General features: G+C 44.1%; 1 protein-coding gene across 1 annotated transcript in view; it reads left to right on the forward strand.

Annotated features, from left to right (window-relative positions):
- The first annotated feature begins 573 nt into the window (after positions 1-573).
- Positions 574-27839, forward strand: part of LOC136481990 (uncharacterized) — a 71993-nt gene continuing 44727 nt past the window's right edge. Inside the window, exons 1-3 of the mRNA XM_066479248.1 lie at positions 574-931; positions 1068-1608; positions 3269-3470. Of these exons, the coding sequence (XP_066335345.1) occupies positions 631-931; positions 1068-1608; positions 3269-3470 (1044 nt within the window). The 5' untranslated portion in view covers positions 574-630. The remainder of the gene's footprint in view (positions 932-1067; positions 1609-3268; positions 3471-27839) is intronic.

Consider the following 27839-nt stretch of genomic DNA (forward strand, 5'->3'; position numbering starts at 1 on the left):
AACCGTATCACGAAAAAGTCTATACCGTAGAGTTTGTGAGCCTGCGACGTCGCGCTCTCCGTGACTGTTTTAATTTCATGAACTTTGCTTTTTAAATTAAATGTAACTTTAACGTCGATATTTAATTTAATAGTATTGTTATCTTATCGTACGATCCATGTGTTTTTAATATAAAAGATTTAGTTGTTCCGTAGCAATGCATGGGCACAGGCTCGCTACCTAGTAGAAAATATAAATTCACCGATCGAGCTGACGCATGCAGCAAGGGCTAACTAGGACGCACCACCAGCTCAGCATGTACAGCAATTGCTCGCCAGTTGATCGTCTGCAATTTGGCGACCATCACAAGCAATTCCTTCGCAGCATTGACTAGCTAGCGATCGATCCCCAAGTCATCTCACAAGATTGATTTTTCTCGTCCTCATCCAATCATATCAGAGCTGCTATAGAAATTCTTATTGTGAAGTCGAACGCATGAAGCGATATGGGAGATCGGCCGGATGTATAAATACATGTACATGCTAACCATGCAAGATATTCGGGAGTAGCCGTACTGCAACTGCAATTAGTCTAGCTCTGCAAGAAGAGCATTTTGATAATATTTGGCATTTTGGCAGCAAGCATCTAGCCATGCCGTCGCTTCAAGCGGTGATGGTGCACGGCGGCGAGGATAAGAAGGTCGGCGACACGAATGGAGCGCCGCCCACCTACACGCTGCATACTCTGGTGAGCCTCCTCCGGGCGCGGTCGGAGCGGAGCACCAAGGCCGAGGAGAAGGTGGAGTGGGTGCGGTCGCAGCTCGTCGGCCACGACGCCGAGTTCGAGACGCCGTTCGGCCGCCGCGCGCTCCTCTACGCCGACCACACCGCCACCGGCCGCAGCCTCCACTACATCGAGGACTACATCCTCAAGAACGTCCTCCCCTTCTACGGTCAGCGTGCATGCCTCTTCACTCCCCAAGCAACACCGTCGATGCATGAGCATGGGCATGGCCGCATGCGTCTCGATCATCATAAACAGGAAGATGTTGTCGACACTACATGACAGATGCATGGCTGTGTGTGCAGGGAACACGCACACGGAGGACAGCTACGTGGGCAGCAAGACGACGCGGATGGCGAGGAAAGCGGCGAGCTACATCAAGCGGTGCATGGGCGCGGGCCCCGACGACGCGCTGCTCTTCTGCGGGTCGGGCGCCACGGCGGCGGCGAAGCGGCTGCAGGAGGCGATCGGGGTGGCGTGCCCGCCGGCGCTGCTGCGGGCGCGCGCTGGCGCCGGCTCCAGCGCCGCGCAGCAGCTGCTGCGCGCGGAGGAGCGGTGGGTTGTGTTCGTGGGGCCCTACGAGCACCACTCCAACCTGCTGTCGTGGCGGCAGTCCCTGGCCGACGTCGTGGAGATCGGCGCGGGTGCGGGCACCGACGGCGACGACGGGCTCGTCGACCTCGCCGCGCTGCGGCGCGCGCTGGCGTCGACCGAGTACGCCAACCGCCCCATGCTGGGCTGCTTCTCGGTGTGCAGCAACGTCACCGGCGTGCTCACCGACACCCGCGCCATCGCACGCCTCCTGCACCAGCACGGCGCCTTCGCCTGCTTCGACTTCGCCGCCAGGTACGTGTTGTACTCTCTAGGTGCCTGTCCACGATGTATAGAATAGTAGTTTGATTTGAGGTATAAACTTCGATCAAGTTCTTTTTAACATATATATGTATATACTTCTAAAATTCACGGTTGCACCTCAGCTAGAAATTAAGAATTGTTCAGGTTTTCTTTGTTTGTAGCCGTGAATTTCTAGGCTCGTACGTGACAGTCGTGACAATATATGAAGTATGAACACACCACTTAATAGTCTGACACGCATGCATGATGGCCACAATTAAAGTCCTTGCAGCTATACAGTTCAATTCCAAATGCAGGCAGCAACTCTCGTTTTGTCAATGTGCTATAGAATATACACGTGAGGTTTGAAACTTGACGCCATAGAACAATTAATGCAAATGTAAGCACCTGTATCAGAACGAAATTCAGTCCACACTGCATTTCTGCAGCTTGATCCATTCAGCGGTCCGGACCTGATGAACAGAAAAATCAAGCGTCATTCTTTGAATAGTAATAACAACTAGGCCAATTTGATTTCGAGATTTGATTTCCTCACCTGCACCTAGGAATGAAAACGGACGGAAACGGGCGGAAAAACTCCTCTCATATTTCCGTTTCTATATTTTTAGCGGAAAAGTGATTGGGTTCAGGAAAAAAAAACGGAATTAAAAACGGATGGGGATATGTGGAAATACGGAAACAGACAAATACGAACGGAGAGCCAGAAAAATAAGTTAGAATAACATGATCAAATATTCTTAAGTATATATGAACAAAGTCACAAAATAATATACACGTACGAAATTATCGGTCTAATATTCACTAGTATACCATATGTTGACATGTTAACATGCATAATTTATGATTAGTAGATCTATGAACATATCAATTTCTAGACATATCTCACGTAGATTAAAAACAGGATGAAAAACGGAATAAATACGGGTCAATTCTGGATAAAAACGGGATCTTGCGGAAACGGACGGAAAAAACCCCTTTCCCGTTTCCGTAAATACAGAAATGGAATCCCACAAATATGAAAATGGACGGAAGAAAGTAGAAAACGGAACGGATCGGAACGGGATTTTTTCCATCCGTTTTTCAACCTTACCTGCAGCTGCAGGCGCGCCCGTTTAATTCATCACACGTTATATAGTAGTTAGATGAAGTTGCTGAAATGTTTTTGCGTCTGGTTTCCGCATCGTTGAAGCAATCTCATACATATTTTCCTTGCCCGGCTTTGTTTTGTTAATTTTATTTCCAAGCCAATTAGAAGGAAACTGAGCCAGAGGTCAGCATCGCAAGTCCAGTTCGTAGCTCATCCGACAGCGAAAGCCATTGACCTCTACCTGCTACATGCATACGCGTCACAACTCAGAACAGAAAACCGATCAGAACATAGCCTCGCTCTCTCAAGAAACCACAAAGGCCTTCAATGGCCGGTGTTGCATTGCATACGCCGCGTCAGAACTCAGAACGCGACACATCTCAATATTGTTGTTTCTGCACCGACACAACTACGAAAACCAAGATATATACGCAGTACGAAAATAAATAAATAAATAAATAAGATGGCATTTCTACTTGTATATTGTACATGCGTCAGCAGTGTACCTGTGCTCACGTTTCTGAACAGCGGGCCCTACGTTGACATCCCCGTGTGTCTGAACAGCGGGCCCTACGTTGACATCGACATGCGGTCGGGGGAGATGGACGGCTACGACGCGGTGTTCCTCAGCCCGCACAAGTTCGTCGGCGGGCCGGGCACGCCGGGGATCCTGCTCATGAACCGGGCGCTCTACCACCTCGCCGGCATGCCGCCGTCCACCTGCGGCGGCGGCACCGCCGCCTATGTCAACGGATTCAGCGAGGAGGTGAGTGAGACCACCAACGACAATCGAGCCGCCGTGTGCTTCTGTACTTAGCCCGTGTTTAGTTCAAAAGAAGTTCCAAAAAAGTGCTTAGGTCACGAGTTCACTGCGACAGGGCTTCACTTAGGCCACGAGTTCACTGCGACAGGGCTTCTCTTAGGCCACAAGTTCCACTACGACGAGGCTGGATCATGAGGCTCATTGGATGCTGCCGATTGATGCTGCACAAAGAAGAAGAGATTGGCATGTGTGAGACAAGATTAAACAACACTAGTAGTCTTTTTTTCCTCAACTGTGAAGGCTAACAGCAGCTAATGATGCAACGGAATCACAATATTACAAATTACAAAAAACAAAAACCCAAATCCTTCACACAAATGGACTGGTGATGGCATAGCTTTGTACCACTCAAATGAAACTTTACATGATAATTCAGACACAGAAAAACTTAAACATGGCAACCAGCACACACGTGTACCACTGACTACCCCAAATTTTCTGAAACTCAACGAACCTGGTTTATCATGTAAAGTTTCATTTGAGTGGTACAATGCTATGTCATCACCAGCCTATTTGTGTGAAGGATTTGGGTTTTTGTTTTTTGTAATTTGTAATACTGTGATTCCGTTGCGTCATTAGCTGCTGTTAGCCTTCACGGTTGAGGAAAAAAAAGACTACTAGTGTTGTTTAATCTTATCTCACACATGACAATCTCTTCTCCTTTGTGCAGCATCAATCGGCGGCATCAAATGAGCCTCATGACCCAGTCCCGTCGCAGTGGAACTCATGGCCTAAGTAAAGCCCTGTTGCAGTGAGCTCGTGGCCTAAGTACTTATGATTTTATTTGTATTGTGGATTACCTGTGACTACTTGTGGTCATGAATGAACCTACTTGTGATTCTGAAGTTTATTTACATCTATGTGTTGTCGATATATCTATATGAACTGTCTGTTATGCCTATTTTGATATATTTCATTTCAGTTCCTTAATCCACTTGCTAGACTGATCTGGAACAAAGCTAATGCATAGCTGTTTATATTATTTTACTGCTGCATCGTATCAATATAATATTCAGTTGATAGGTAACAACTACTCCGCGCCACGCCGACCGGCAGGCTCTTGCATGACCTCAGAGCTCTGAATCTTTCTCAGAGTAAACGCAGCATGGCCATGGCAAGCAAGCAACCAACCAACCATTAACACTCGTTCATGCCGGTCTGCCACATGCCATGCGTATGCTTGAATTTTTGCAGCACACTGCTGACTCGATCTCTCGCTTGCAGATCACACTATCCAGGTCACGCTACACACCTGTTATAGTATAGTAATCAAAGCTGCTTTCTCCAGATAAGAGAGATACGTGCGTGTACGAAACAAGTCGGCCGGCCGCTAGAAAAACAAAGCAGTTTTCTGGAAACTTGGGAAATTTTTTACTGAAACGATACCATCGGAGTTGGTACTTGGAAGAGTGAGGAGAAGGGACCGGTGATTTCATCCAGTGCCGTCATCACGGCATGCGACCTCAACGGGTGCCTTCTTCCAGGATGTTTGAAACTTTGAATGGTTCGGGTTTTTCTTTCAAACAAATGCTTTGAACCGTTCGCTGCTCAGATTACTCAATTATATTGTGCCCGAAAAAGAGTGAACCGATCGTCACTGTCGGCCGTCGTCGCTGCTGGTTTGTATGAAACGGTTGTGATAAATCTTCAGTGCCGATTCTTAGCTTTAAAATCATAAAATAATTGGGGTCCAAAAAACCGGCAGTGAAGGTCATCATCAGTGCCGCCTAGTGGCTCGAATCGGCAATGATACATCACTGCTGGTCCGTGGCTTGAGCCGGCAGAGATAGCTGCACACTACAAAAGACGACGTCCTCTTCCCTCATCCCTCCCACTCCGAGCACACTCAGCTAAGGAGGCGCCTTTTTCCACCTCTCCCTCCATTGTTGTGGTCATTTTTCACCAAAATACTAATGGAATGTCTTGGACTTTGAAGCATAGATATGATCTTCTTGCTTTAAGGTTAGTAACAAGTATCTGCTCCTTTGAACTTGTAGCTTTTCAATTTTTTATGGATAGATTGATTGATTCTCATGCTACTTACTTCTCCAGCTTGGAGAGCACTTTTCAATTGGATTTTGAGGAAGGAATTCAAATCACGGTGAATCCATCTTTTAAAATGTTGGTGTCTATGAACCTAGTTTAGTTTCTAGCAAATTACATGGTGGTTTTGATGATTGTTAGTATGTGATGCTTTAGTTCTTGTATGTCCTAGAGTTGAGTTTTTTCAATAGGGCTACCAATTTTTATTTTTACGAGCACATCCATGTGACACCTAGTAACCCATTATTTTTAGCTACAATTATTGTTCATGAAGGCTCCAATTTTTATTCTCCTATAATTAGTCTCTCTATTTTTTTGTGACACGAAGTAGAATAATTGTTCTTCAAGAGGGGGCTACCAATTCCAATTTGATGAGCACATCCATGTGACTCCTAGCAACCCATTGTTTTGAGCTACAATTGTTGTTCAATTTTCCTATAATTTTTCTGTGCAGAGATGGATCAAGGGTAGATGTACGGTCTGCCATCTGCAAATCTGCAGTACTTGACGGGCATCAACACCTTCATCACAGCTGCCAAAGCTTATGCTAGAAATGGACAGCTTGTATTCTACCCATGCAGAGATTGCAAAAATCTCAGGAAATTTGTTAACGTGGAGCAAATAATATTGCACTTGGTTACTAGGTGGTTCGTGAAAGACTACATGATATGGAGTAAGCATGTGAAGGTGAGAATGTTCGGCAACAAACCTTTGATGATGTGATCATACATGACGTAGCCCCCTAAGGCTATTACTAACGAGGAAATGGGTGTCAACACGAAACCTATGGCTATCAATGATGACACCCACTTCTAGAATAAATTAGCTGACGATATGACGATGGCCATCACTACCACAAAACAGAATAGCCTTGAGGGTCGAAAACCCTCATGGAAAGTAGGAAAACCGCCAAGAAAATAATTCCTGGTGACCAACACTCAAGGAAGGACTGTCAAAAGATTTGTCGAGTGTAACACTTGATAAACAACACACGGCATCTACAGTGTCGGCAAATGCCTCTTTGCCGAGTGTTTTCTATTGGACACTCGGCAAACACTTTGCCAAGAGCTAAAACCGACGCTCGGTGAAAAAAAAGTAACACGACGGCGCGGAGACCGTCACGGCGCCTTTACCGAGTGTCAACTCCCAGACACTCGGCAAACCTACATCCTTTGCCGAGTGCCAAATCCCAGACACTTGGCAAACTTTCCTCATTTTGCCATCTGTCAAATTCCAGGCACTCAGCAAAGCTTTCTCCTTTGCCGGGTGTCAACTCCTAGACACTCGGCAAAGATTCCTCCTTTTGCCATGTGTCAAAATCCCCAGCACTCGGCAAAGTTTCCTTCTTTGTTGAGTGTCAACTCTGAGACACTCGGCAAAGGCTGGCCCAGAACGTACTAATGTTGGCTTCTTTGCCGAGTGTCACAGTGCAGACACTTGGCAAAGAAGCCTTTTTGTCCCGGAAAGCACAGATTTTTGCCACATGTCTCTTTTTGCCGAGTGTATTTTCATGACACTCGGCAAATAGGGCTTTTGCCGAGTGTAACACTCGGCAAAGCTACCACAAATAATCAGTTTATTTATTTCGGTCATAATCACATGCCACATTCAAATAAACATCACATCCATCACAGATAGTTCACAATAGGCATCACAGACATTTCATATAGATATATCGACAACACATTAATGCAAATAAACTTCAGAATCACTAGTAGGTTCATTCACAACCACAAATAATCACAGGTAATCCACAAATGCAAATAAAATCACAAGTCTACTTAGGCCACGAGTTCCACTACGACCACATTGGGTCATGAGGCTCATTTGATGTCGTCGATTGATGCTGCACAAAGGAGAAGAGATTGCATGTGTGAGTCAAGATTGCACAAAGGAGAACAGATTGCTACACAACTAGTTGGTAACAAACATATAGCATTAGTCACTAAGTTTCTAGTGCCTGGGCATTTTTGTAAGATTGATTCTGCATAAACTAGAAACGGAGATTATAAGGTTGTAAAGCGACTCACAGTGTCTAAAATAGTGTTTGGAGTAGGTTGAGGAGTAGGGATTGACATTGGTGGTGGAGGTTGACCGATTGCAGCATAAACACCCCTCATATATTCAAACATCTGTTGCTCATAAGTTTCTAGTGTCTGGGCATTTTTGTAAGATTGATTCTGCATAAACTAGAAACAGAGATTGCTACACAACTAGTTGGTAACAAATATATAGTATTAGTCACTAAGTTTCTAGTGTCTGGGCATTTTTGTAAGATTGATTCTGCATAAACTAGAAACGGAGATTATAAGGTTGTAAAGGGACTCACAGTGTCTGAAACAGTGTTTGGAGTAGGTTGAGGAGTAGGGATTGACATTGGTGGCGGAGGTTGACCGATTGCAGCGTAAACAAACCTCATATATTCAAACATCTGTTGCTCCATTCTCTACCGCTCTACCTCCATCCTCTGTCATTCTACCTCCATCTTTGCCTCTAGCTCCTCCCGACGCCTTGTTTCTTGTTCTAGCTGAGCCTACAATATTTCATCCCAATGTTACAATGCAATGCAAAAGTATGTAAAATGAATGAATGATGAATAAAATAGAAATAACCTGGAGAGTGTAAATCTGGAACAGTGTAGAGTCCGGCCGTGGGCGTATCGCCGCACTGGAACCCATGCTCCGTGCTCTAATCTAGGAGAGAGTAGGAGTACTGGCCGTGTTGATTGTGCCATCGCCAATCCAGAACCGGCCATGCTTCTTGCCTCCTTCTGCCCTCATGACCACTTCTCCATCAAGGTCATGGGCGCTCGGATCATACTCTAGGCCATGGACCACCCTTGCCATCGATGGGTATCCATTGAGGCGGCTGTGGATGGACTCGTTGTTGTACGTCGAGGGCGGGTCCTCCGGGTTGTAGGCGACATTGGACGTCGCCTTCCCCTTGTGGGCCAAAGCATATGACACAAACTGGGAGGAAGGCTTGCCACCATGTGCCACCGACTGCAAAAAAAGCAATATGATTATAAATTATGTAGATTTCAGCGTTAGAATAAAGAAATGAATTCACGTACCCATCTAGCCGCGTATTCTGAGTGGTTGAGGTTGCCTTGATGGTGTGGTGCACCCAGCATCAACAAACACCGCTCTCGGCAAGCGTTGTGATTCTCCTCCCACGCGGGGATGCACAACCTATCCACCATCTAGGCCCAGCACTGCAGATCGTAGGCGCACCACCATGGAGGCACCTATGTCATCAAGTATATGACATATAAGAAGATGAAATAAGCGTAATTAATCTTAGAAAAAATAAGTATTAATCTTCTATATTTACCTTCTGGTATTGTTCTGAGGTTAGGCTCATGGTTCTTGCCGCCCTTTTAGGGATCCTCTCTCTAAAAATTTCCGCGTGGTATTGGATCATGGCCTGGATGTGCGCCTCGTAGTGCATGTCCTTGATGAGTTTCTTGGTGGCTTTATCAGCCATAGCATCCACCTTGGCCTCATATCCCTCCTCGCATCTATAGAAATCCTGCATATATATAGACGTGATGTATCCTGTCATTATTTCAAGAATATCCGATCAATGCGATGTATTGAGCAATGTAGTGTGAGAAAGATTTACCCAAAGGTCGGCCTTGACACGCTGCGCCTTGTCGGCGAATACCCAGCCATCCCGATCAGGGGTGTCGGGGACGACGGCATAGTGAGCCCACGTGTAGGTTGGCTCGACGGTTCTGCCAAACTGCACCAGGCCAGAGAACTTTTCCTTGATCAAAAGACCAAGGATGCCATTCACATGGCGTGCGTGATGACCCCCATCGACCTTCCTCCAACCCATGCCTAAGTGATTAGATAAATTATTAGTTTCTATTGTAATTTTGAACATATCAAATGAAAAATTAGTGATAACATATAAAGTTACTTACTTGTCTCCATCGGGTAGAATCAGCGGTCGTCTCAAGAGGTATCGGTCGCCTTGGGAGGGTCAAGGGACCTCGCAACCACACACACGACGAATTTGAGGAAGAGGTACCCCCTGTCTCCTCCTCCTCCACCCTTGTCTCCTCCTCCACCCCTACCTGCTCCTCCTCCACCTGTACCTCCTCCTCCTTAGAGGATGAGTGAGCGGAAGGTAACTCAGACGGCGACGAAGGTACATGCAATGGTGGCCTCGTCTTGCCTCCACCCTTCCCTCGACCTCTGGGTCTACCCTGAGGTCTCTTCCCGGATCCCTCAGCTACATCAGACCCTTTACACGTCGTTGTCGCTTTTGAGTAAAGCGACGCTATCCTCTTTGTATCGCCCACCATTATTCAATTACCTATAATTAAAAAGAGTAAACCAATTAGCACAGATAATACATTAAAATAGATTCAAAATAAACAAAACATACTTAGAAAATAGCATGGTATGACAAATAATTAATCAATTAGCATGGATCATACATGTATTAGAAATAATCATCATGATCGGGATTAGCTGGATCATAAGTCTCATCATCACTATCATGCATGTCGATATAATCATCCTCGTGTTCTGAAGAAGGAATGTGGTCATCGCCATCATTGCTTAGATGTAATCGCTGAAGTAATTCTAAGTCCTTCACATTCTAAACCTCGTCTCTGGCGTCCTCGTCAGCACCACTTTCATTGTCTACTTCCATACCCTGAGCTTCGGTTAAGTCTATCTAAAAACTCCCTTCGAGCCCATCTTCTTGAAAGAACTCTCCGTCATATGTGTTGGGGTCTATGTTGTAATCTTGATTGTTTGGAACAGGTAGTTTACCGTGTGGCGATACCTTGTACACAACATCCCAACCCTTAAGATAGTCAATAGTTTAGCACGGGTATGAGAGATAATAAACTTGCGTGGCCTATTGAGCCACAATATAGATATTATCTCCTGGTAAGATGGATGATTGTCGAATTTGGACTAGCCCAAGATTAGGGGTCCTCCTCACTACTTCGGGATCAAACCAATGGCATTTGAATATAACGGGATTAAGAGGTTTGCAACCATAAAACATGAGTTTATATATTTCTTCAATTCTTCCATAATACTCAACCCCATCTAAGCCTTGCGTAAAAACTCTGGTATTTGTTGTTCTTCGATTGGGCCGACTCTGCTCGTGTCTTGTTGTGTGAAAGAGATATCCATTCAGGTCATAACCGATAAATGACCTGACCCTATAGGCACAATCATCAGGAACCTGTCCCAACTCGGCACTCATAGACACATCAGTTTGTCCCTACAAATTCAAGCAGGGTAGTTCGTTATATTAGTCGCATGTAAGAGCAACTTGTAATGTCTAACTAAGTACGAGCCAAATTGGATAGTACCTTCCACTACGCCAGATTTGCACATCACTGTCGGCCTCATCACTGCCGGATTTGTGAGAACCGACAGTGATGTACTTTCACTGCCGGTTATGAGCTTGAAAATGAAAAAATGATTGGGGCTAGACTAAAACCGGCAGTGAAGGATCACATCACTACCGGTTTGTGGCTTGAACCGGTAATGTTTTGGCAGGTACTCATCACTGCCGGTTTAAACCAAGAGCCGATAGTGATTGGGCACTATCACTGTCGGTTCTAGCCAAGAGCCGATGGTGATAAGTCTACAACACAAAAAGGCTACAGCCATCCTCTTCTTCCTCCCCTCTTCCATCCCGAGAACAGAGGCGTGCTTTTGGGCCCTTCCCTCCATTGTTGCGGCTGCTCTTCACCATGAAGCTAGTGCTTGGATTTTGAAGAATGGCTTGATCTTTTTGCTTTAAGGTTAGTAACAAACATCCACTCCTTTGATTTTGTTGCTTAATTAGCTTTGTTTTGATGGCTATATTGCTTGATTCTCATTCTAGTTCTTTCTACATTCTAGAGAGCACTTTTCCATTTGGACATTTGTGCAAGGCTCAAATTGTGGTGAATCCATCATCCAAAAGGTTGGTGTCTATGAACACATTTAAATTCCTAGCTAATTATTCCATGGTGGTCAAGATCATCATTGTTAGTATGTGATGCTATATTTAGTTCTTAGAAGTAGAGTAGAGTAGTTGTTCTTCAATATTGTGCAATAATTGTTTTTTACTATGATTTTCAATTTATAGGGTTCGGGGCTGCCAATTTCAATTTTTCAATAATTAGTGTACAATAATGTTTTCCAAAAATGGTACTTTCGAGCTACAATTGTTGTTCATGAAGCTCGATTTCTTATTAATTCTTTGTAATTACTGTCTCAGTATTTTTTTGTGCAGAGATGGATCGAGAGTGGATGCATCTGTCCTGAACGGACAAGCGGTACACGCATGGCGTTAGCCAGTTTATCACCGATGCCAAAGCCCATGCTAGGAATGGGAACCCTGTCTTCTGCCCATGCAAAGATTGCAAGAATCATAGGAACTTTCGTCAAATTGAGTCTATATGATCACACTTGATTACCAAGGGGTTCATGCCAAACTATACGATATGGACTATGCATGGCGAGGTTGGTGTGAATGTTCTGCAGGAAAACGATGATGATGTGGACATGCTTGACGTAGACATCCACGATGCTGACGAGGAACCCGGTGTCCACACGGAACCTATGGCCATAGTTAATAATGTGTTTAGGAACACGCTAGCTGACGACACCGAGGATAACGATGGCATTTCTCAGCTGCTACATAATGTAGAGGTCGGATGTCTTAGTGAAAGATAACTGAGAAAGCTAGAGAAAATGAGACAAGATGGCAAAACACCATTGTACAGGAATTGTCCAATAAGCAAACTAGAAGCCGACATCATGCTGTTAGAGTTCAAATCGACAAACGGATTGAGCGATAAAGGCTTCGATCAGTTGTTAGCTATAATAAGGAAAATACTCCTAGAAAAAAACGAGTTGCAAGAAAAGACATACTTGGCCAAGCAAATGATCTGCCCCATCAGCCTCGAGGTTGAAAAAATCCACGCATGTTCCAATGATTGCATATTGTACCGTGGAGAAAAATACAAAGACTTGGACAAGTGCCCCAAGTGTGAAACTCCACGGTATAAGGAAGGACCATCAGATGAGGGTACCAAGACCAGAGGAGGTCCCGTAAAGGTCGTTTGGTATTTCCCTATAGCTCCCCGGGTGCATAGGCTGTTTGCATGTGCAAAGTCAGCCAAGCTATTGCGCTGGCATGGCGAAGAGCGTAAGAAAGATACAATGATGAGGCACCCCGCCGATGGGCATGACTGGAGGACTGTCAATACTATGTTCTATAAGGACATCGGTGGAGAGGTAAGGCACCTTTGGTTTGCTTTGAGCACAGATGGGATGAATCCTTTCGACCAGGTTAGAAGCTAATCATAGCACCTGGCTAGTGACGCTCTATATACAACCTTCCACCTTGGGTCTATATGAAGCGGTCGTACATCCAGATGCCACTACTGATCCAAGGGCCAAGACAACCTAGGAATGACATCGATGTGTTTCTGGAACCAGTGATCGATGAACTAGTGGAGATGTTTGAAAAGGGTGTGCCAGATGTTTGGGACGAGTACAAAAAGGAACATGTCACGATCAAGGGAGTACTTATCGCTACAATCATCCGACCTGCCAGGTCGAGGTTCGTTGTCCGAAGAGAAGACAAAAGGCTATACTGGATGTGTCGAGTGCTTGGACGACACCGATGCGGTAAATCTGCCAAATAACTCAAAGACAATTTATATGGGACACTGTAGGTTCCTACCTAAGGATCACCCTTACCGCAGGAACAGAAAAGATTTCAACGGTACTATTGAGAAATGCTTAGCTCCAAAATATCGAGATGGGCTTGTGATACTTCGAGAACTCAACAAACTGGAGGTTGTCCTTGGGAAGGGGGATAATGCAGTAGTAGTGCCTGATGGGAGCATTTGGAAGAAAAAATTGGTTTTCTGGAAACTACCTTACTAGCCATTTATGAGTGTATGCCACTGTCTTGATCCCATGCACATCACTAAAAACATATGCGCTAACACTCTTAACACCTTGATGGACACTGGGGGGACATCGAAGGATTCACTAGCCACACATCTAGACATGCAACACTTGGGAATCAGGAAGGAGTTGCATCCTGTGGAGCTAGAGAATGGCTAGTTCGAACTTCCGGTTGCATCATGGACATTGAAGAAGGAAGAAAAGTGTGCGCTTATTTCTTTCTTCAATGAACTCAAAGTCCTGACGGGCTACTGTGCGAACCCGAAGAGGCTAGTGAACATGAGAGAACTCAAGTTCAACTATGGCCCTATGAAGGCCCATGACTGTCATGTCATTACGACTCAGCTGCTCCCTGTTGCCCTGCGTGGTATCCTCCCCCCAAAGGTCCGCGCCCCAATCATAAAGCTTTGCTCGTTCTTCAACATGATCTCAAAAAAGGTCATTGATGTGTCCGCGCTAGAGCAGCTGCAGCGGGACATAGCCGAAACTCTCGTTAGGCTTGAGATGCATTTCCCGCTGACTTACTTTGATATCTCATTGCATCTGCTCATTCATCTTGTTGACCAAATTAGAGCCCTTGGCCCAATGTACCTGCATCAGATGTTCCCTTTCGAAAGATTGATGAAAGTTTTAGGAGGTATGTTAGGAACAGATTCAGGCCAGAAGGGGGCATGGTTGAAGGATGGTCAATGGAGGAGGCCATTGAGTTCTACACATATTATCTGGACATCAAAAGGGTCGGAGTTCCAGAATCTCGTCATGAGGGAAGACTACGTGGCAAAGGAACGGTCGGGGAGAAATCTGTTATAGTAGACGACTTTGTTTCTTTCAGACAGGCATAGTTTGCTATTCTCTAGCAAGTCGAGGGTGTGATGCCATACATTGACGTGCATAGGCAATCGCTGCAAACTCTATATCCGAGCAAGTCACAGGATTGGCTGGATAAAAAACATAAGGAGGAATTTGTCAGCTGGTTGCGACATCGCTTGCTTGGAATAAAGTTGGGTAATCAACTGGATGCCATAGCCAAGGGACCTTCGAGTACATATCTTAAGTACCAAGGGTATGAGATCAATGGATTCACATTTTACACAAAAAAACAAGATGGAAAGAGCACATACCAAAATTGTGGTGTTCGTTTTGATGCTCATGACGAAAATGGCAATGTGTAGGCGACATACTATGGTTTCATAGAGGAGATATGGGAGCTAGCCTATGGTCCATTGAAGGCAGCTCATTTTTGCTGCCAGTGGGTCCGGCTCGAGGAAATCAACACTGACAGCGAAGGGTTTACTACCGTTGATCTCATGAAGACCGCATACAGAGACGACCCGTTCGTCCTTGCAAGAGATGTTATGCAAGTCTTCTATGCAAGGGACAACAAGACAAAAGGAAGGCTAAAAGTAGTCCTAGAAGAGAAAAAAAGATTGTCGATGTCGATGGAGTGATGGACGAAGAAGACTATAGGGGCTATCAGGAAATGCCTGTATTCAGGGCGAACGTACCCCTACCTATCCTTCAAGAGGGTGACGAACCTGCTTAAATACGAATTGATCACAATGAGGCCCTCATTTTTGATGCACCTAAAGATAGTTAGATTATTATTAACTATTTAATCATTATGCAGACGTTGTATCAGTAATTCACACTGAATATTTAATTTATATTTTGTGCGCACCTCTACAATTTAATTATTGACTATGTAATCAAATATTAAGATGATGTTCACAAACACTATTATTTTATAATTATAGACCATTAATTTATTATCATAGAATTAAATAATCAAGACACAAATTTTTGTGTTATTTTAGAATATAAACTAACTGCATTATTTCTATTAATAAATAAATAAAGATAAGTAAACTAAGTGAACTCCCTATTCTAGCTCAGCGGTTAAGGCCGCGCACTCTATACTTTGAGACCCGCGCTCGAATCCCAGGTGGGCCAAACTTTTTTATATATTTTACATAAGGCTGCGATGACAGGCTCCAAACCGACACTATTTTTTTTATATTTTTTTACCTAAAGTTGGCCGCAGGGCCCTTCACTGCCGGTTTTGGGTTCAAAACCGGCAGTGATATCTTCTATCACAGTCGGTTGCTCAAACCGACACAGAAGGCCCAATTCACTGTCGGTTTTTAAACTAAAACCGACAGTGATGTGTAGATGCTCCTCACATGCCAACAGTGCTCCCATGACCAAAACCATTGGAACACTGCTCCCACCTACCCCGACAACTTTAGTTCAGAAATAAAAATGTACCACGACTGCTAGCCCCTATAAAATGGCCCTCGGCCAGGAGCTAGCCTCTCCATGCATGTTGGTTTCAGCTAGGCCTTATCAGCCATGATACAATGTTTTCCTCTCACAACAAATCATAGATATCATTATGCATCGTAGTCCACCAAAATGATGCACACATGAGGTACTAGAAGAATGCTACTGAAGATAGAGCAACACCGAAGATTGGAGATGCCACGAGGTTCATAGAGCCATCCGCTGTGGTGCGCTCTGGACTATATGTCTAGAGAGACCTGGTGTGCTCTGGGCAATTTCCCGTCTCGGAGCGGCATTGGTTCATCGGTGCGGTGCCGAGCTGAATCCGATGTGCTTTGGACTGTATCGAGAAAAAGGCCATGTACAGCAGAGGCATGGATTCATCGATGCCACCTTGTCATCTCTGACCGGTATAGCTCGTAGACCACCTCGGTGTTGTTGTTTGACCCTAGTTGGTGCTAGAAGAATGCTATTGAGGTGGCTAAATTATAATGTGTTGATACACATTGATGGTAACATTGACCTGTACGCAAATAGGTCTTTGTTATCGTATATGAAATTTTAGTGTAAGGTCTTTGTTATCGTATATGTAACTTATTTCTAATTTTTTTGTAATTTTTTTATGTATTTCATTACTATCTAAATAAATATATCATTGTTGTTAAAACTTTCCCACTGTAATATCTAAATAAATATATCCTTTACTTATATGCACATTCATTGTCGGTTCTATTTAGAAACCGGTAGTGATAGTCACCTTCACTGTCAGTTCTATTTAAAAACCGGTAGTGATAGTCACCTTCACTGTCGGTTCTATTTAAAAACCGGTAGTGATGTCCATGCCCCCTATATAAAACAAACTGCTGGCCACATACATCGATCCCACCCACCCACGAACTCTCTCAGTCTCATTTCTCACGTTTCACTCTCACTTCTCAAGACATCCACTCTCTCTCTACGTGATTTGGTCATGGCTCCTGCATTTTTCAATGGTATTGATATGTTGTCTTCTCCAATATTCTATCTATATTCATTTGATCTATATTTATATTCATGTTTCTTTGCATTCTACATTTATATATATTCTTATTCCTTGCATTCGAACTATATTTAATTATGTTGCCACATTTTACTTGGAGGAATTTTTTGTGCATATATTTTAAGTTCATTTTTTTTACATTTTATCGATCAGGTGGTATGAACAACGGACCTCCCCCACCACAAGAACCAGGTTTCCACCCTGGCGATGAGCCATTCACTCCTAACGTGGCCATTCCACGGTTCCCTGTTCTAGCTATTCTATGAAATATTTTCTAACATCTTTTGTTTTTTATGCTAACAAATAACTGTAATTAGTTTAATATCATTGTTGCATGCATATATATGTCGCAGACTATATCCCCAATGGATTGGCTGCGAACAGCACTTAGCTGGTTCTTTATCTCGGACATCATTGAGAATACGACATCTAATGCAAGTGGTCGGCTATGGACGTGTGAAGTCAGTTTTTTCATCCCTGTGAGGGGTTCAAATCATCGGAACCATATCCACGGGACCAGAATACCGAGCTCGGACATGATAAGCGCCCAATTAACTGCTGTGCACATTTGTTTAGAGGCACTTCGACGTATTTGCTATGATATGCCTGATTTCTCGCACTTCAAGGCACTTGCTCTGAATGCTGATGATATCCCTATCCCGCAAGCAAGCGAATGGTTTGCAAGCTACAACCATGCGGATGTGGTAAAATGGTCACTTATACCTGAGTCGTGGTTATTTGTTGTTTAATATTGTAACAACATTCTCTAATTTTTTTCTTTTTCTCCATATATAGATTGCGCTACAGGACCTTACCTATGCTGCATGTGGCTTGTGGGCCGTTCTAGACCAAGCTACGGAGCAACTCGGGTACAATTGGGAGTTCTGTAATGGAAATCTCGGCCAGCTCACTACAGAAGGACGCCAGTACTACATAAGGATTACTAACAGGGGCAGTGGTCGTTCAGTAGATTACATCTATGGCCAACCATTTTTTCGGTATTGTGAGGCACGAGAGAGTGCACTCATACGGGCATTGGACTTCATCGATACAAGCAGATACATAATCCGTGACATCAATTACCATATGTGGCTACAGAGGCATGTTAGTGTGCGTGGCCCGATCGATCCCGGCAGTGATTCTGATAGTAATTAATGTTTATTTAGTAGGTTTTCAAGGTCGTAGTTTAATTGGATTCTAATTTTAATATGTACGGCTTTGTGTGTTTAATTACTGTCATGCATGTAATTCGTGTAACATTTGTTGTGCAACTAGAAATATACATTCTGGTATCGTATTTGTCTCAAAAATTTTCTCAGGCTTGCACGTGCCATGTGTGAAGTAAACACCAAGTTTGGGATTTTCCAGAGATGGTTTGCTACTTTCTGAGGTTTAATTGAATTTCCGTGCGACGAGACCGTTTAATTATAGGTTGAACTGAGTCCTACCCACGAAAAGATCCGGAATGGTGCCAAACTTTTACACAGTCTCTAATGTGCCCTAGGGATAAGAATTTTGTGGGGGTGGATGAAAAAATCTATTGGGTCCAAGATGAAATTCACCCTCTTTTGTCTCATTGGGCACAGAGAAAAATATAATAAATAAAAAATAATCAGAAAAACCTAAGATCCTGTGTGTGGTCTTAATTTGGGTGTACAAGTTTGCCAAAAAAAATTTCCAAGCCATTTCAACATAGGTGGTGTATACATGCTTCACAGAGGTACATGTGCCCTTTCCTCGAACCATGACTATACATATAGGTTATCAAGGTTTCTGTGGTTCATATGCATTCTGGTGTCGTATTGGTCTCAAACTTTTTCTCAGGCTTGCACATGCCACGTGTGAAGGAAACACCAAGTTTTGGATTTTCTGGAGATGGTTTGCTACTTTCTGAGGTTTAATTGAATTTCCGCGCGACGAGACTGTTTAATTATAGGTTGAACTGAGTCTACCCACGAAAAGATCTGGAATGGTGTCAAACTTTTACACAGGCTCTAATGTACCCTAGGGATAAGAATTTTGTGGAGGTGGATGAAAAAATCTATTGGATCCAAGATGAAATTCACCCTCTTTTATCTCATTGGGCACAGAGAAAAATATAATAAATAAAAAAATGATCAGAAAAACCTAAGATCCTGTGTAGGGGTCTTAATTTGGGTGTACAAGCTTGTCAAAAAAATTTTAAGCCATTTCAACATATGTGGTGTATACATGATTCACGGAGGTACATGTGCCCTTTCATCGAACCATGACTATACACATAGGTTATCATGGTTTATGTGGTTCATATGCATTCTGGTGTCGTATTGGTCTCAAACTTTTTCTCAGGCTTGCACGTGCCACGTGTGAAGGAAACACCAAGTTTTGGATTTTCCGGAGATGGTTTGCTACTTTCTGAGGTTTAATTGAATTTCCGCGCGACGAGACCATTTAATTATAGGTTGAACTGAGTCTACCCATGAAAAGATTCAGAATGGTGCCAAACTTTTACACAGGCTCTAATGTGCCCTAGGGATAAGAATTTTGTGGGGGTGGATGAAAAAATCTATTGGGTCCAAGATGAAATTCACCCTCTTTTGTCTCATTGGGCACAGAGAAAAATATAATAAATAAAAAAATGATCATAAAAACCTAAGATCCTGTGTGGGGTCTTAATTTGGGTGTACAAGCTTGCCAAAAAAATTTCAAGCCATTTCGACATAGGCGGTGTATACATGCTTCACGGAGGTACACGTGCTATTTCATCGAATCATGACTATACACACAGGTTATCAAGGTTTCTATGGTTCATATGCATTCTGGTGTCATATTGGTCTCAAACTTTTTCTCAGGCTTGCATGTGCCACGTGTGAAGGAAACACCAAGTTTTGGAATTTTTCGGAGATGGTTTGCTACTTTTCTGAGGTTTAATTGAATTTCCGCATGACGAGACCGTTTAATTATAGGTTGAACTGAGTCTACCCACAAAAAGATCTGGAATGGTGCCAAACTTTTACACAGGCTCTAATATGCCCTAGGGATAAGAATTTTGTGGGGGTGGATGAAAAAATCTATTGGGTCCAAGACAAAATTCACCCTCTTTTGTCTCATTGGGCACAGAGAAAAATATAATAAATAAAAAAAATAATCATAAAAACCTAAGATCCTGTGTGGAGTCTTAATTTGGGTGTACAAGCTTGCCAAAAAAATTCAAGCCATTTCGACATAGGAATACATATGCTTCTATTTATTTAGTATGTAATATAATTTTTTTAATATATATAAACATTACTATCGGTTTCAATAAACCGGTAGTGATGAGAAAAAACCGACAGTGATGCTTTTTATCACTGTCGGTTGATTTTGAAAACTGGCAGTGATAAATAAAAAATTAAAAAATAATTGTGCCAGCCCTCGGGCTTGAGCTTGGGTCTCGGACTACAAAGTTCAGACACTTAACCGCTGCGATAGTATAGGATGTGTGTCTAGTTTATTTATTTTGTCTTTTTCACCTTTACACCGCTTAATAAATAATAAAATTATACCAAAAAATTGGGGTGCCTGGGATTCGAAACACGGGTATCGGGGGCTAAGTTGCGGGGTCTTAACCGTTGTGCCAGTAGGAGGTATTCGAAAGGAGATGAAAAGATAATTTACTTATGCTGTAACTGCTACACTGAAATCACTGCCGGTTTAAAGAATGGCTTGGTAGTGATGTACTCCCATCACTGCTAGAACACAAACATGCTGCAACACGGTATTTCTCAGCACCAAGGTGAAGATGATCAAATAAAGGATTCGACGGCATAGTTTTTTGAGCACCAGTAAATTATTACATTGTCCTAAGACATAGATTAATCACTAGTGCTACTAATTATTGCCGGTGCTGCCTGCGTCATTGTCCCCTGCTGGCGGTGCTCCTCTTCGCGCTTCTTTCGCTCAGCCCTGCGCCAGTGCCGTTCCGCATCCATCGCGAGACGCCGCTCGGTCTCCTGCTCCTGGTGGCGGCGGCGCTCCTCCTCATCACGGCGGCGCTCCTCCTTGGAGATCTCAACGACGCGCTTCAGGATGCAGTCGTCGGTCTCCTTCTGTGTGATGGCGCAGAGGTGCCTGTCCTCCTCCTCCTTTCGAGCTGTCTCCAATGAGTTGAAGACGACCTCCTCCACCGGAAGAGGTTCCGGTTCCTCCTCCGATGCGGTCTCATAGTCCGGATCGTCTTCGAGGTTCGCCTCGAGGTCCGATTCGGACGACGGCGTCAGTGGAGGCATCGGAGGGCAGCGTGAGGATGACGGGTTCAGCATCACCCATGTTGTCTTCAAGCGACGAGGCATTGTGGCGGCGGGTGGTCGTCAAGGGCCGGAGCGAGGTGTGCGTGGGAAGGGTGTGCTTCGCTTTCTTGACGTGCTGTGGTGCAATGGCGGCCGACTGCGTGCATGGTGGCCTGGCTTATATAGGCGTGTTTGTGGGTGGAACTGATCACGGTGCAATAACTCCCACCCCTTGGAAGACGGAGCGCGCCTGCGTTGGGAACGCCATTGAACCGCCATTGCGCATGCGTTGGGAAGATGGAGCGCGCGCGCCTGCGTATGGGAACCGGTGCGAGCAGCGTGTCCGGGGAGTAAACGTGGCGTCTCTTCATGGGGAACTGAAGGGCCATGACCAGTCCAAGGATGGCGTCTCTTCGTGGGGACTCCTCGATAAACAACGGCGCTTCAATCTTCATGGGAACCGTGCGACCAGTGTGGCGGGGGAGTTGAAGGGCCTATGTGCAAAGCAGGGACAAATAATCACTCAAAGGAATAAATTCCTTCAAACTCTCCGAAATCTGGTAATATCTCAATGGTTTGTCCGCTGCTCTAGAACTTGTAGGTTTCGGTTCGAATCAGGGATGCAACACAATTTTTTTGCATTTTCTTTCAATTTATATTCCTGCATCACTGCCGGTTTAAAGAATGGCCCGGCAGTGATGTACCCATAACAGTGTCGGTTCCTCGTTAAAACGACAGTGATGGGGGTATATGACTGCCGGTTCTAGTTAGAACCGGTAGTGATGAGATCTGGTATAAAAGGCCACCGCTGGTTGAAATTATCCAAATTTCAACCTCCCGCCAACCGTTCCCCGCGCTCCTGTTCTTCGACACCGACGCCCGTGCACCGCCCCACGCCGGATCACCCGTCCACCGCCCCCCGCGCCGCTGTTCCCAGCCCCGCGCTCCTCTTCTTCGACGCCGAGGCCCGTGCACCGCCCCACACCGGAGCAACCGTCCACCGCTCCCCGCGCCGCCGTTCCCAGCCCCGCGCTCCTCTTCTTCGACACCGACGCCCGTGCACCGCCCCATGCCAGAGCACTCCCCACGCCATCCACCGCCCGACACCGAAGCACCGCTGAGGCCTTTAGGAGCGTCCGCGGACAGCTGCTTTACCACCCACATGGTGAGTGCGTGGCTCACTGCCCGCTAAGTGTTAGATGAAATGCCCGCTAAGTGTTCTATTTGTGTAAGAGTTAGATAAGAATTTCTGGCTGATTTGTCCCACAACTGCTTACTTGAATCAGTAGAGGCTTTTCATTTACCAAGTACTACAACTTATTGTTTGATATGATAATTTACTTGCCATAATTTATGTTACTGCTACTTTATTGCAATGCTAGCATACAGTTTGATCATGAATGTCTAGTCTGTAGTGCCACCGATGCTCAATGTTTTTGGATGTGAGGATGGAGTATATATATTTTAGACCTATAGAACTAATTTTTTTAAATAGTTTTAAAGATGAAGAATGTATGCAACTCTAATATTTTGATAGGGTCCTACTTTATTTGACTGGTCATGTTGGTTAATTACAATGACTTGCCTATTTCTTTCTGTTGTAGATGTTTTGCTTTGACCTTTCATCTAATATTTTCTTATATATACTACAAGAAATTATTTATTTCTTGTATAAGTTTTAGTATATTTTAAAAATAATGCTATTTTCAGAGACCTGTTGTCATAGTCCTAGACCGCCAAATTACACTATAGCAATATTTGATTGTTTGGGGATTCAATCTTAGGGGGAATGTATAGCATGCTTAAAAAAAGGCATCTATAGATGTTTGTTCTAGAAAAAAAGTTAAAAACAACTTTTAAAATTGGTTTGACAGTAGCAGCAAGTATGATTACTAAACCATATTGATCTCCGAATAATAAACAGTCCAATTATTGAGGTAATTTTTATCATTTCGAGGATAAAGAACATTAAATAGAATTAGTTTGGCCATATAACTTGAATAATAACTCTTGTTCAGTGAGTTACCATTACCACTTACCGCATGCCTAATTTACTTAAATGTATAGGCAACCATGGCATGGTATGTAGTGCATGTTGGTCACATGCCTGGGATTTATCGAACCTGGGAAGATTGCTATGCTCAAGTCAATCATTACCCTGGTAATTTGCATAAAAAATACCACACAGAAGTTGAAGCTTTTAGAGCCTACTATAGTCATCCGGCCTACCTTGCAAACCATGGGCAACCGACCTACTATGGTCCAATGAATGCAAACCATGGCCATCCGCTGGCACTGGATATCGAAGAGAAGCCACCCACCGGAGGTGTGAAGATTAGGAGAATTGCTCATTGGTCTTGGAAAGATGTCATGCTTTTATTTAAGGCTATGGTCATTGCTTTTCTTATTTGGAAGTTGATGTAGGCTTAGTTTCGTAGAAGAGTAGGTGGACTTTATTGTATGTGGTCAATCAAACAATGAATTTGTTCTAGGTGAACATATGCTATTATTAACTTTGTTGTATGTGGACTTATTATTAGACTTTGCATTAAACATATTATATATATACATATGAACATATGCTATTAGTAGTTGTCCGCGGCCAAAACTAACCACGATCGTGTCACAGCCATGACTCATCGTCGCCTGTTACCCCATCGCCAAAGAACTAATCGGCAACAAGAAGCGGTAGATATCGCTGGGACGGGAGAGCCGCATGATCCGACAAATGGTGGCGGTGTCAATCAGGTCGGTAAGAACGAGCAGCCATGGACCCCATCCAGCCTGCTCGATCTGGGTCAAAATGACCAAGATGGCTAGGTAACTTTGGTATCATGTCACTATGTAGCCACACATGCTAATCAATTGAGAGGGTCATAGCTTACTTGGTGTCTCTAGCAGGAGTCCTCCACCGGCCAAGGAGCCAGAGGGTTCGGGTAGCAGGAAGGCCAGATCCAAGCGAGGCGTGTCAAAGGTTCCTATTGGTAGGAATGCACACTGGCACATTACTGAGTTCGATGAATTCGGGGATCCACTCTCACCGCCTATAGCTTTGACCAAATACAAGACCATCCTCGGGTTACTTGTTAGGGACTTCATCCCGATTAAGTACAGAAAGTTGATTGGGAAAGATGATGACCGGTGGAGGGTTCCCAAAAGCGAGAAGGATTACATATGGGATGTCAAGATCCCAGAGTATTTCACTTTCCCAGCCGAGTATGACAGGGAGTTAGTCAAGAAAAAAGCAAAAGAAATCATGGGAACATGCTTCAAGAATTTCAAGGGGACATTGCACAGGAATTTTGTCCTCCAAAATAAAGAGCTAGATTTTGATGGTGGACAGTTTAGCAAGCAGAAGGACTTCTGGTAGGCTTTCAAGGAATACAGGTTATCCAAGGACTACTTAGAACTGAGCAGGAAGAATAAGGAGAATTCACAGAAAGCGACAAATCCTCATCATCTCGGCTCTTGTGGCTATGCCAAAAAGATGCTAGAATTTGAAGCAGAACTTCAAAAGATGGATCACCTTGCTGAGGAAGGCATTCAGGTTGAGACCGCCGATTGGGAGCCTAGATCGGTAATATACTGTATGGGGAGGAATGTATGGCACGGGAGCTTTAGCTCCTCAAATGTACCCATGAGCGAACTCAAACAAAGGATCTCCTAGGTAACTAAGGAGGTGAGGCAAGGGACTCGCACTTTTAAAAGGGAGAAAGATGTGCTCACCCAAGTGCTCAGAACCAAGGAGCACCCTGGTCGCACTAGAGGAACCGGTGTTGTTCCTTGGAAACTAGCATTCCCCCAAGAATCTAAGACTTACCGGAGCCGCTCAAGGGGTAGAGAGGAACATGAGACAGAGTATTTGAGGAGACTAAAAGAGATGGAAGACAGAATGGAAGCACGGATTGAGGCGACCGTTAAAGCGTGAGTCGAGCAAATTTTACTATCCAAGGGGTCAGCAGTACCATAAAACCCTACTCCTACTGCCTTTAGCCCACAGTTTAGGGGTCGTAGCAGCTGCGGATTGACCCCGCTCGATGAAGAAGAGGCGAATGTGCCTCATCTGGTGGACGGCATCACTGAACCCGTCAATGTTAGGTTGTACATTCATCAGGAATGGACAAAGGACAAGGTGGCGCTTGGCCAGGCCTGGCCTATGGGAGACGGGACAATGAATGGCTACCCAATTCCACTAGGGTACGCTCGCTTCACCATTGATAGAATACTTGATAAGAAGTATAATAAGATACCCATTGAGTACCCCATAGCGGAAGACATGCTGAAACTTGGTCATAACAAGGGCTCTCAAGTGGCCTAGCACAAGCGCTTCATTAAGCTTGACCACCAATTGTCCTCTGATGATAAGGACGACTACAAGTCTTCACCCACCTACGATGATAACTCACCATCTCCCAACAGAAATCACTCCCCTCCTCATCCGGAGCCATCACCCCTGAGAAGACAGAGGTCTCCTTCTATTCCTCCTCGTCCGACTCCATCTTCATCAGCCCCGAGAAAAGAGACTCCTCCTCCTCCTCCTCCTCCTCCTGCTCCTCGTCCAACTCCATCTTCATCAGTGCCGGGAAAACATAATTCTCGTCGTCATCCTCCTCCTCCTCCTCCACCTCAGCCCAAAACAAGATCAAGGACATCCTCGCAGTCACAGAAAAGGTCCTTGGATTCAGTCGCTATTGCTCCCAAAGTGGACCAACAGAAAAGAAAAAGGTCGTTCAATGGTAGCGTTACCTCCTTGATGGAAGAAAAATTTACAGAACATGTCAAGAAGGAAGATTGTATTAGTTTCTTCAATCTTTGTGCCTCACTGCCTTCGTTTATGTTGAAGTCCGAATTCGAAAGGCAAACACAGAATAAATATGCTACAACAAGAGATGAAGAAATACATAATAAAGATTTAAGGAACATACAGAAGTACGTCGAAGACAACCTAGGATTAACCATGGAAGAGGACACGACCATCTATTATGATGTACAATGGACGGCAACACCAGCAATGAAGTATGTAAGGGGCAATTTTTTGGTTCACGATCATGAGTATAAAAATCTGACAACATATATGCACCATTTACATGAATATTACATGGCTCAAGCAACAGAGACGGACAACTTTGGTTTTGAGGTTATTATCCGTTCGCCACATGTTTTCAATTATCCTGAAGAAGAGAAGTTCGATGTCGAGTGGGAGTGCTTGTTCCAGCTATACCAGAAACGCGATCTCAATGTTCAACTGTTGACGCTGTGGACTATGTAAGTATCCTACACGCACGATATTACAATTAACTACTCTCTCGATACACAAATTATTAACTTTTGAGCACTTTCCATGATTTTATGTAGGTGTATAGAGAAATTTTGCATTCTAAAAAGCAAATGGGATTACATAGGCTTCTTGGACCCCATGCGAGTCAATGAGAGGACATGTCTAGGCCTCTATGGATGTGATGTGGAAGACCTGAAACAGAGATTGATTGCTGTTTTCGATGAATTCACGTTGAAGAAGAAAACCCACATACTTCTAGCCTACAACTGTGAGTATGTGTTCTCGGCTTTTAATTTTATGCTTCTTTTTTCATTAAGATTATTCGATAATTAGGATTCTGTGATTGCAGCAACCATTTCATCTTCATTTGTGTTAATCTTGCCAAAAATCTGCTCGAGGTGTGGGACTCAAAGAAAAACCATTTCATCATCTGGATGCACTGGTGTCAGTGCTGAATTAGTAAGCGATCCTAATAACATATTATTTTCTAATCACATATACCTGCTTTCTAATGTTTCTCCTTTTAATGTTGCTCAGTGTCTAAAGAAACCATATCGGTGGGAAGCCGGTCCCATTCAAGGTTGTCGAAATGGAGGGGAAGTACCTATCACAGTCGGCGGGAAACAATGAATGCGGGTTTTATGTAATGTGGGCAATGCTTCGCTACATCGGCGGGAAATTGGAAGAAGCCGATAAGTTGGTGTGTATAATCCCCATTTCATTTATGTCTGTTAATAATTCAACAAAATGATTTACTGTTCCTCTTTGGATATCATCTTTTTTGAACGACAGCGTAAGAAATTTAAGCACGAAAGGCTCCTAGAGATGGAGATTGTTGCACTACAATCGGAGCTGTCAAAATTCATCTTAGCCGAGGTATTGAAAAAAAGATGGACTATTTTCCATTGCACAATCCATGAAGTACAAGGACCAGTATGGCCCAGAGCGGCTCGCCAGATTATTGTAAGAAGTCTGAGAACATTTCTTTTTTGTTTTGAGGGATCGAGATCTAGATATAACATTTGAACTGTAACTGTAACGTTTGTAATGTTTAATATTTATGGGCCTATCGTCTACGTAGCGTATATAAAGCGAAACCCGATCCCACGAAAAAATATAAATTAAAATAAATTATAAAACAATAAAATGCAAATGGGCCATCACCATCGGTTAGCAACAAACCAGCAGTGTTGTTGTAACCATCACTGCCAGTTAGAGCTATGAACCAACAGTGTTGGACTGCTCAACACTGCCAGCTTGAGCCATGAACCGACAGTGTTCTCTTGCTCGACACTGCCGGTTTGAGCCATGAACCAATAGTGTTGGACTGCTCAACACTACCGGCTTGAGGCATGAACCGATAGTGTTCTCTTGCTCCGCACTGCCGGTTTGAGCCATGAACCAACAATGTTGTCTTGATCAACACGCCTACTTCAGCCATCAACTTATAGTGTTGGTTTACTCAACACTGCCGGCTTGGGT

Source organism: Miscanthus floridulus, chromosome 9, assembly GCF_019320115.1.
Source record: "Miscanthus floridulus cultivar M001 chromosome 9, ASM1932011v1, whole genome shotgun sequence".
In the NCBI taxonomy this organism is placed as follows: Eukaryota; Viridiplantae; Streptophyta; class Magnoliopsida; order Poales; family Poaceae; genus Miscanthus; species Miscanthus floridulus.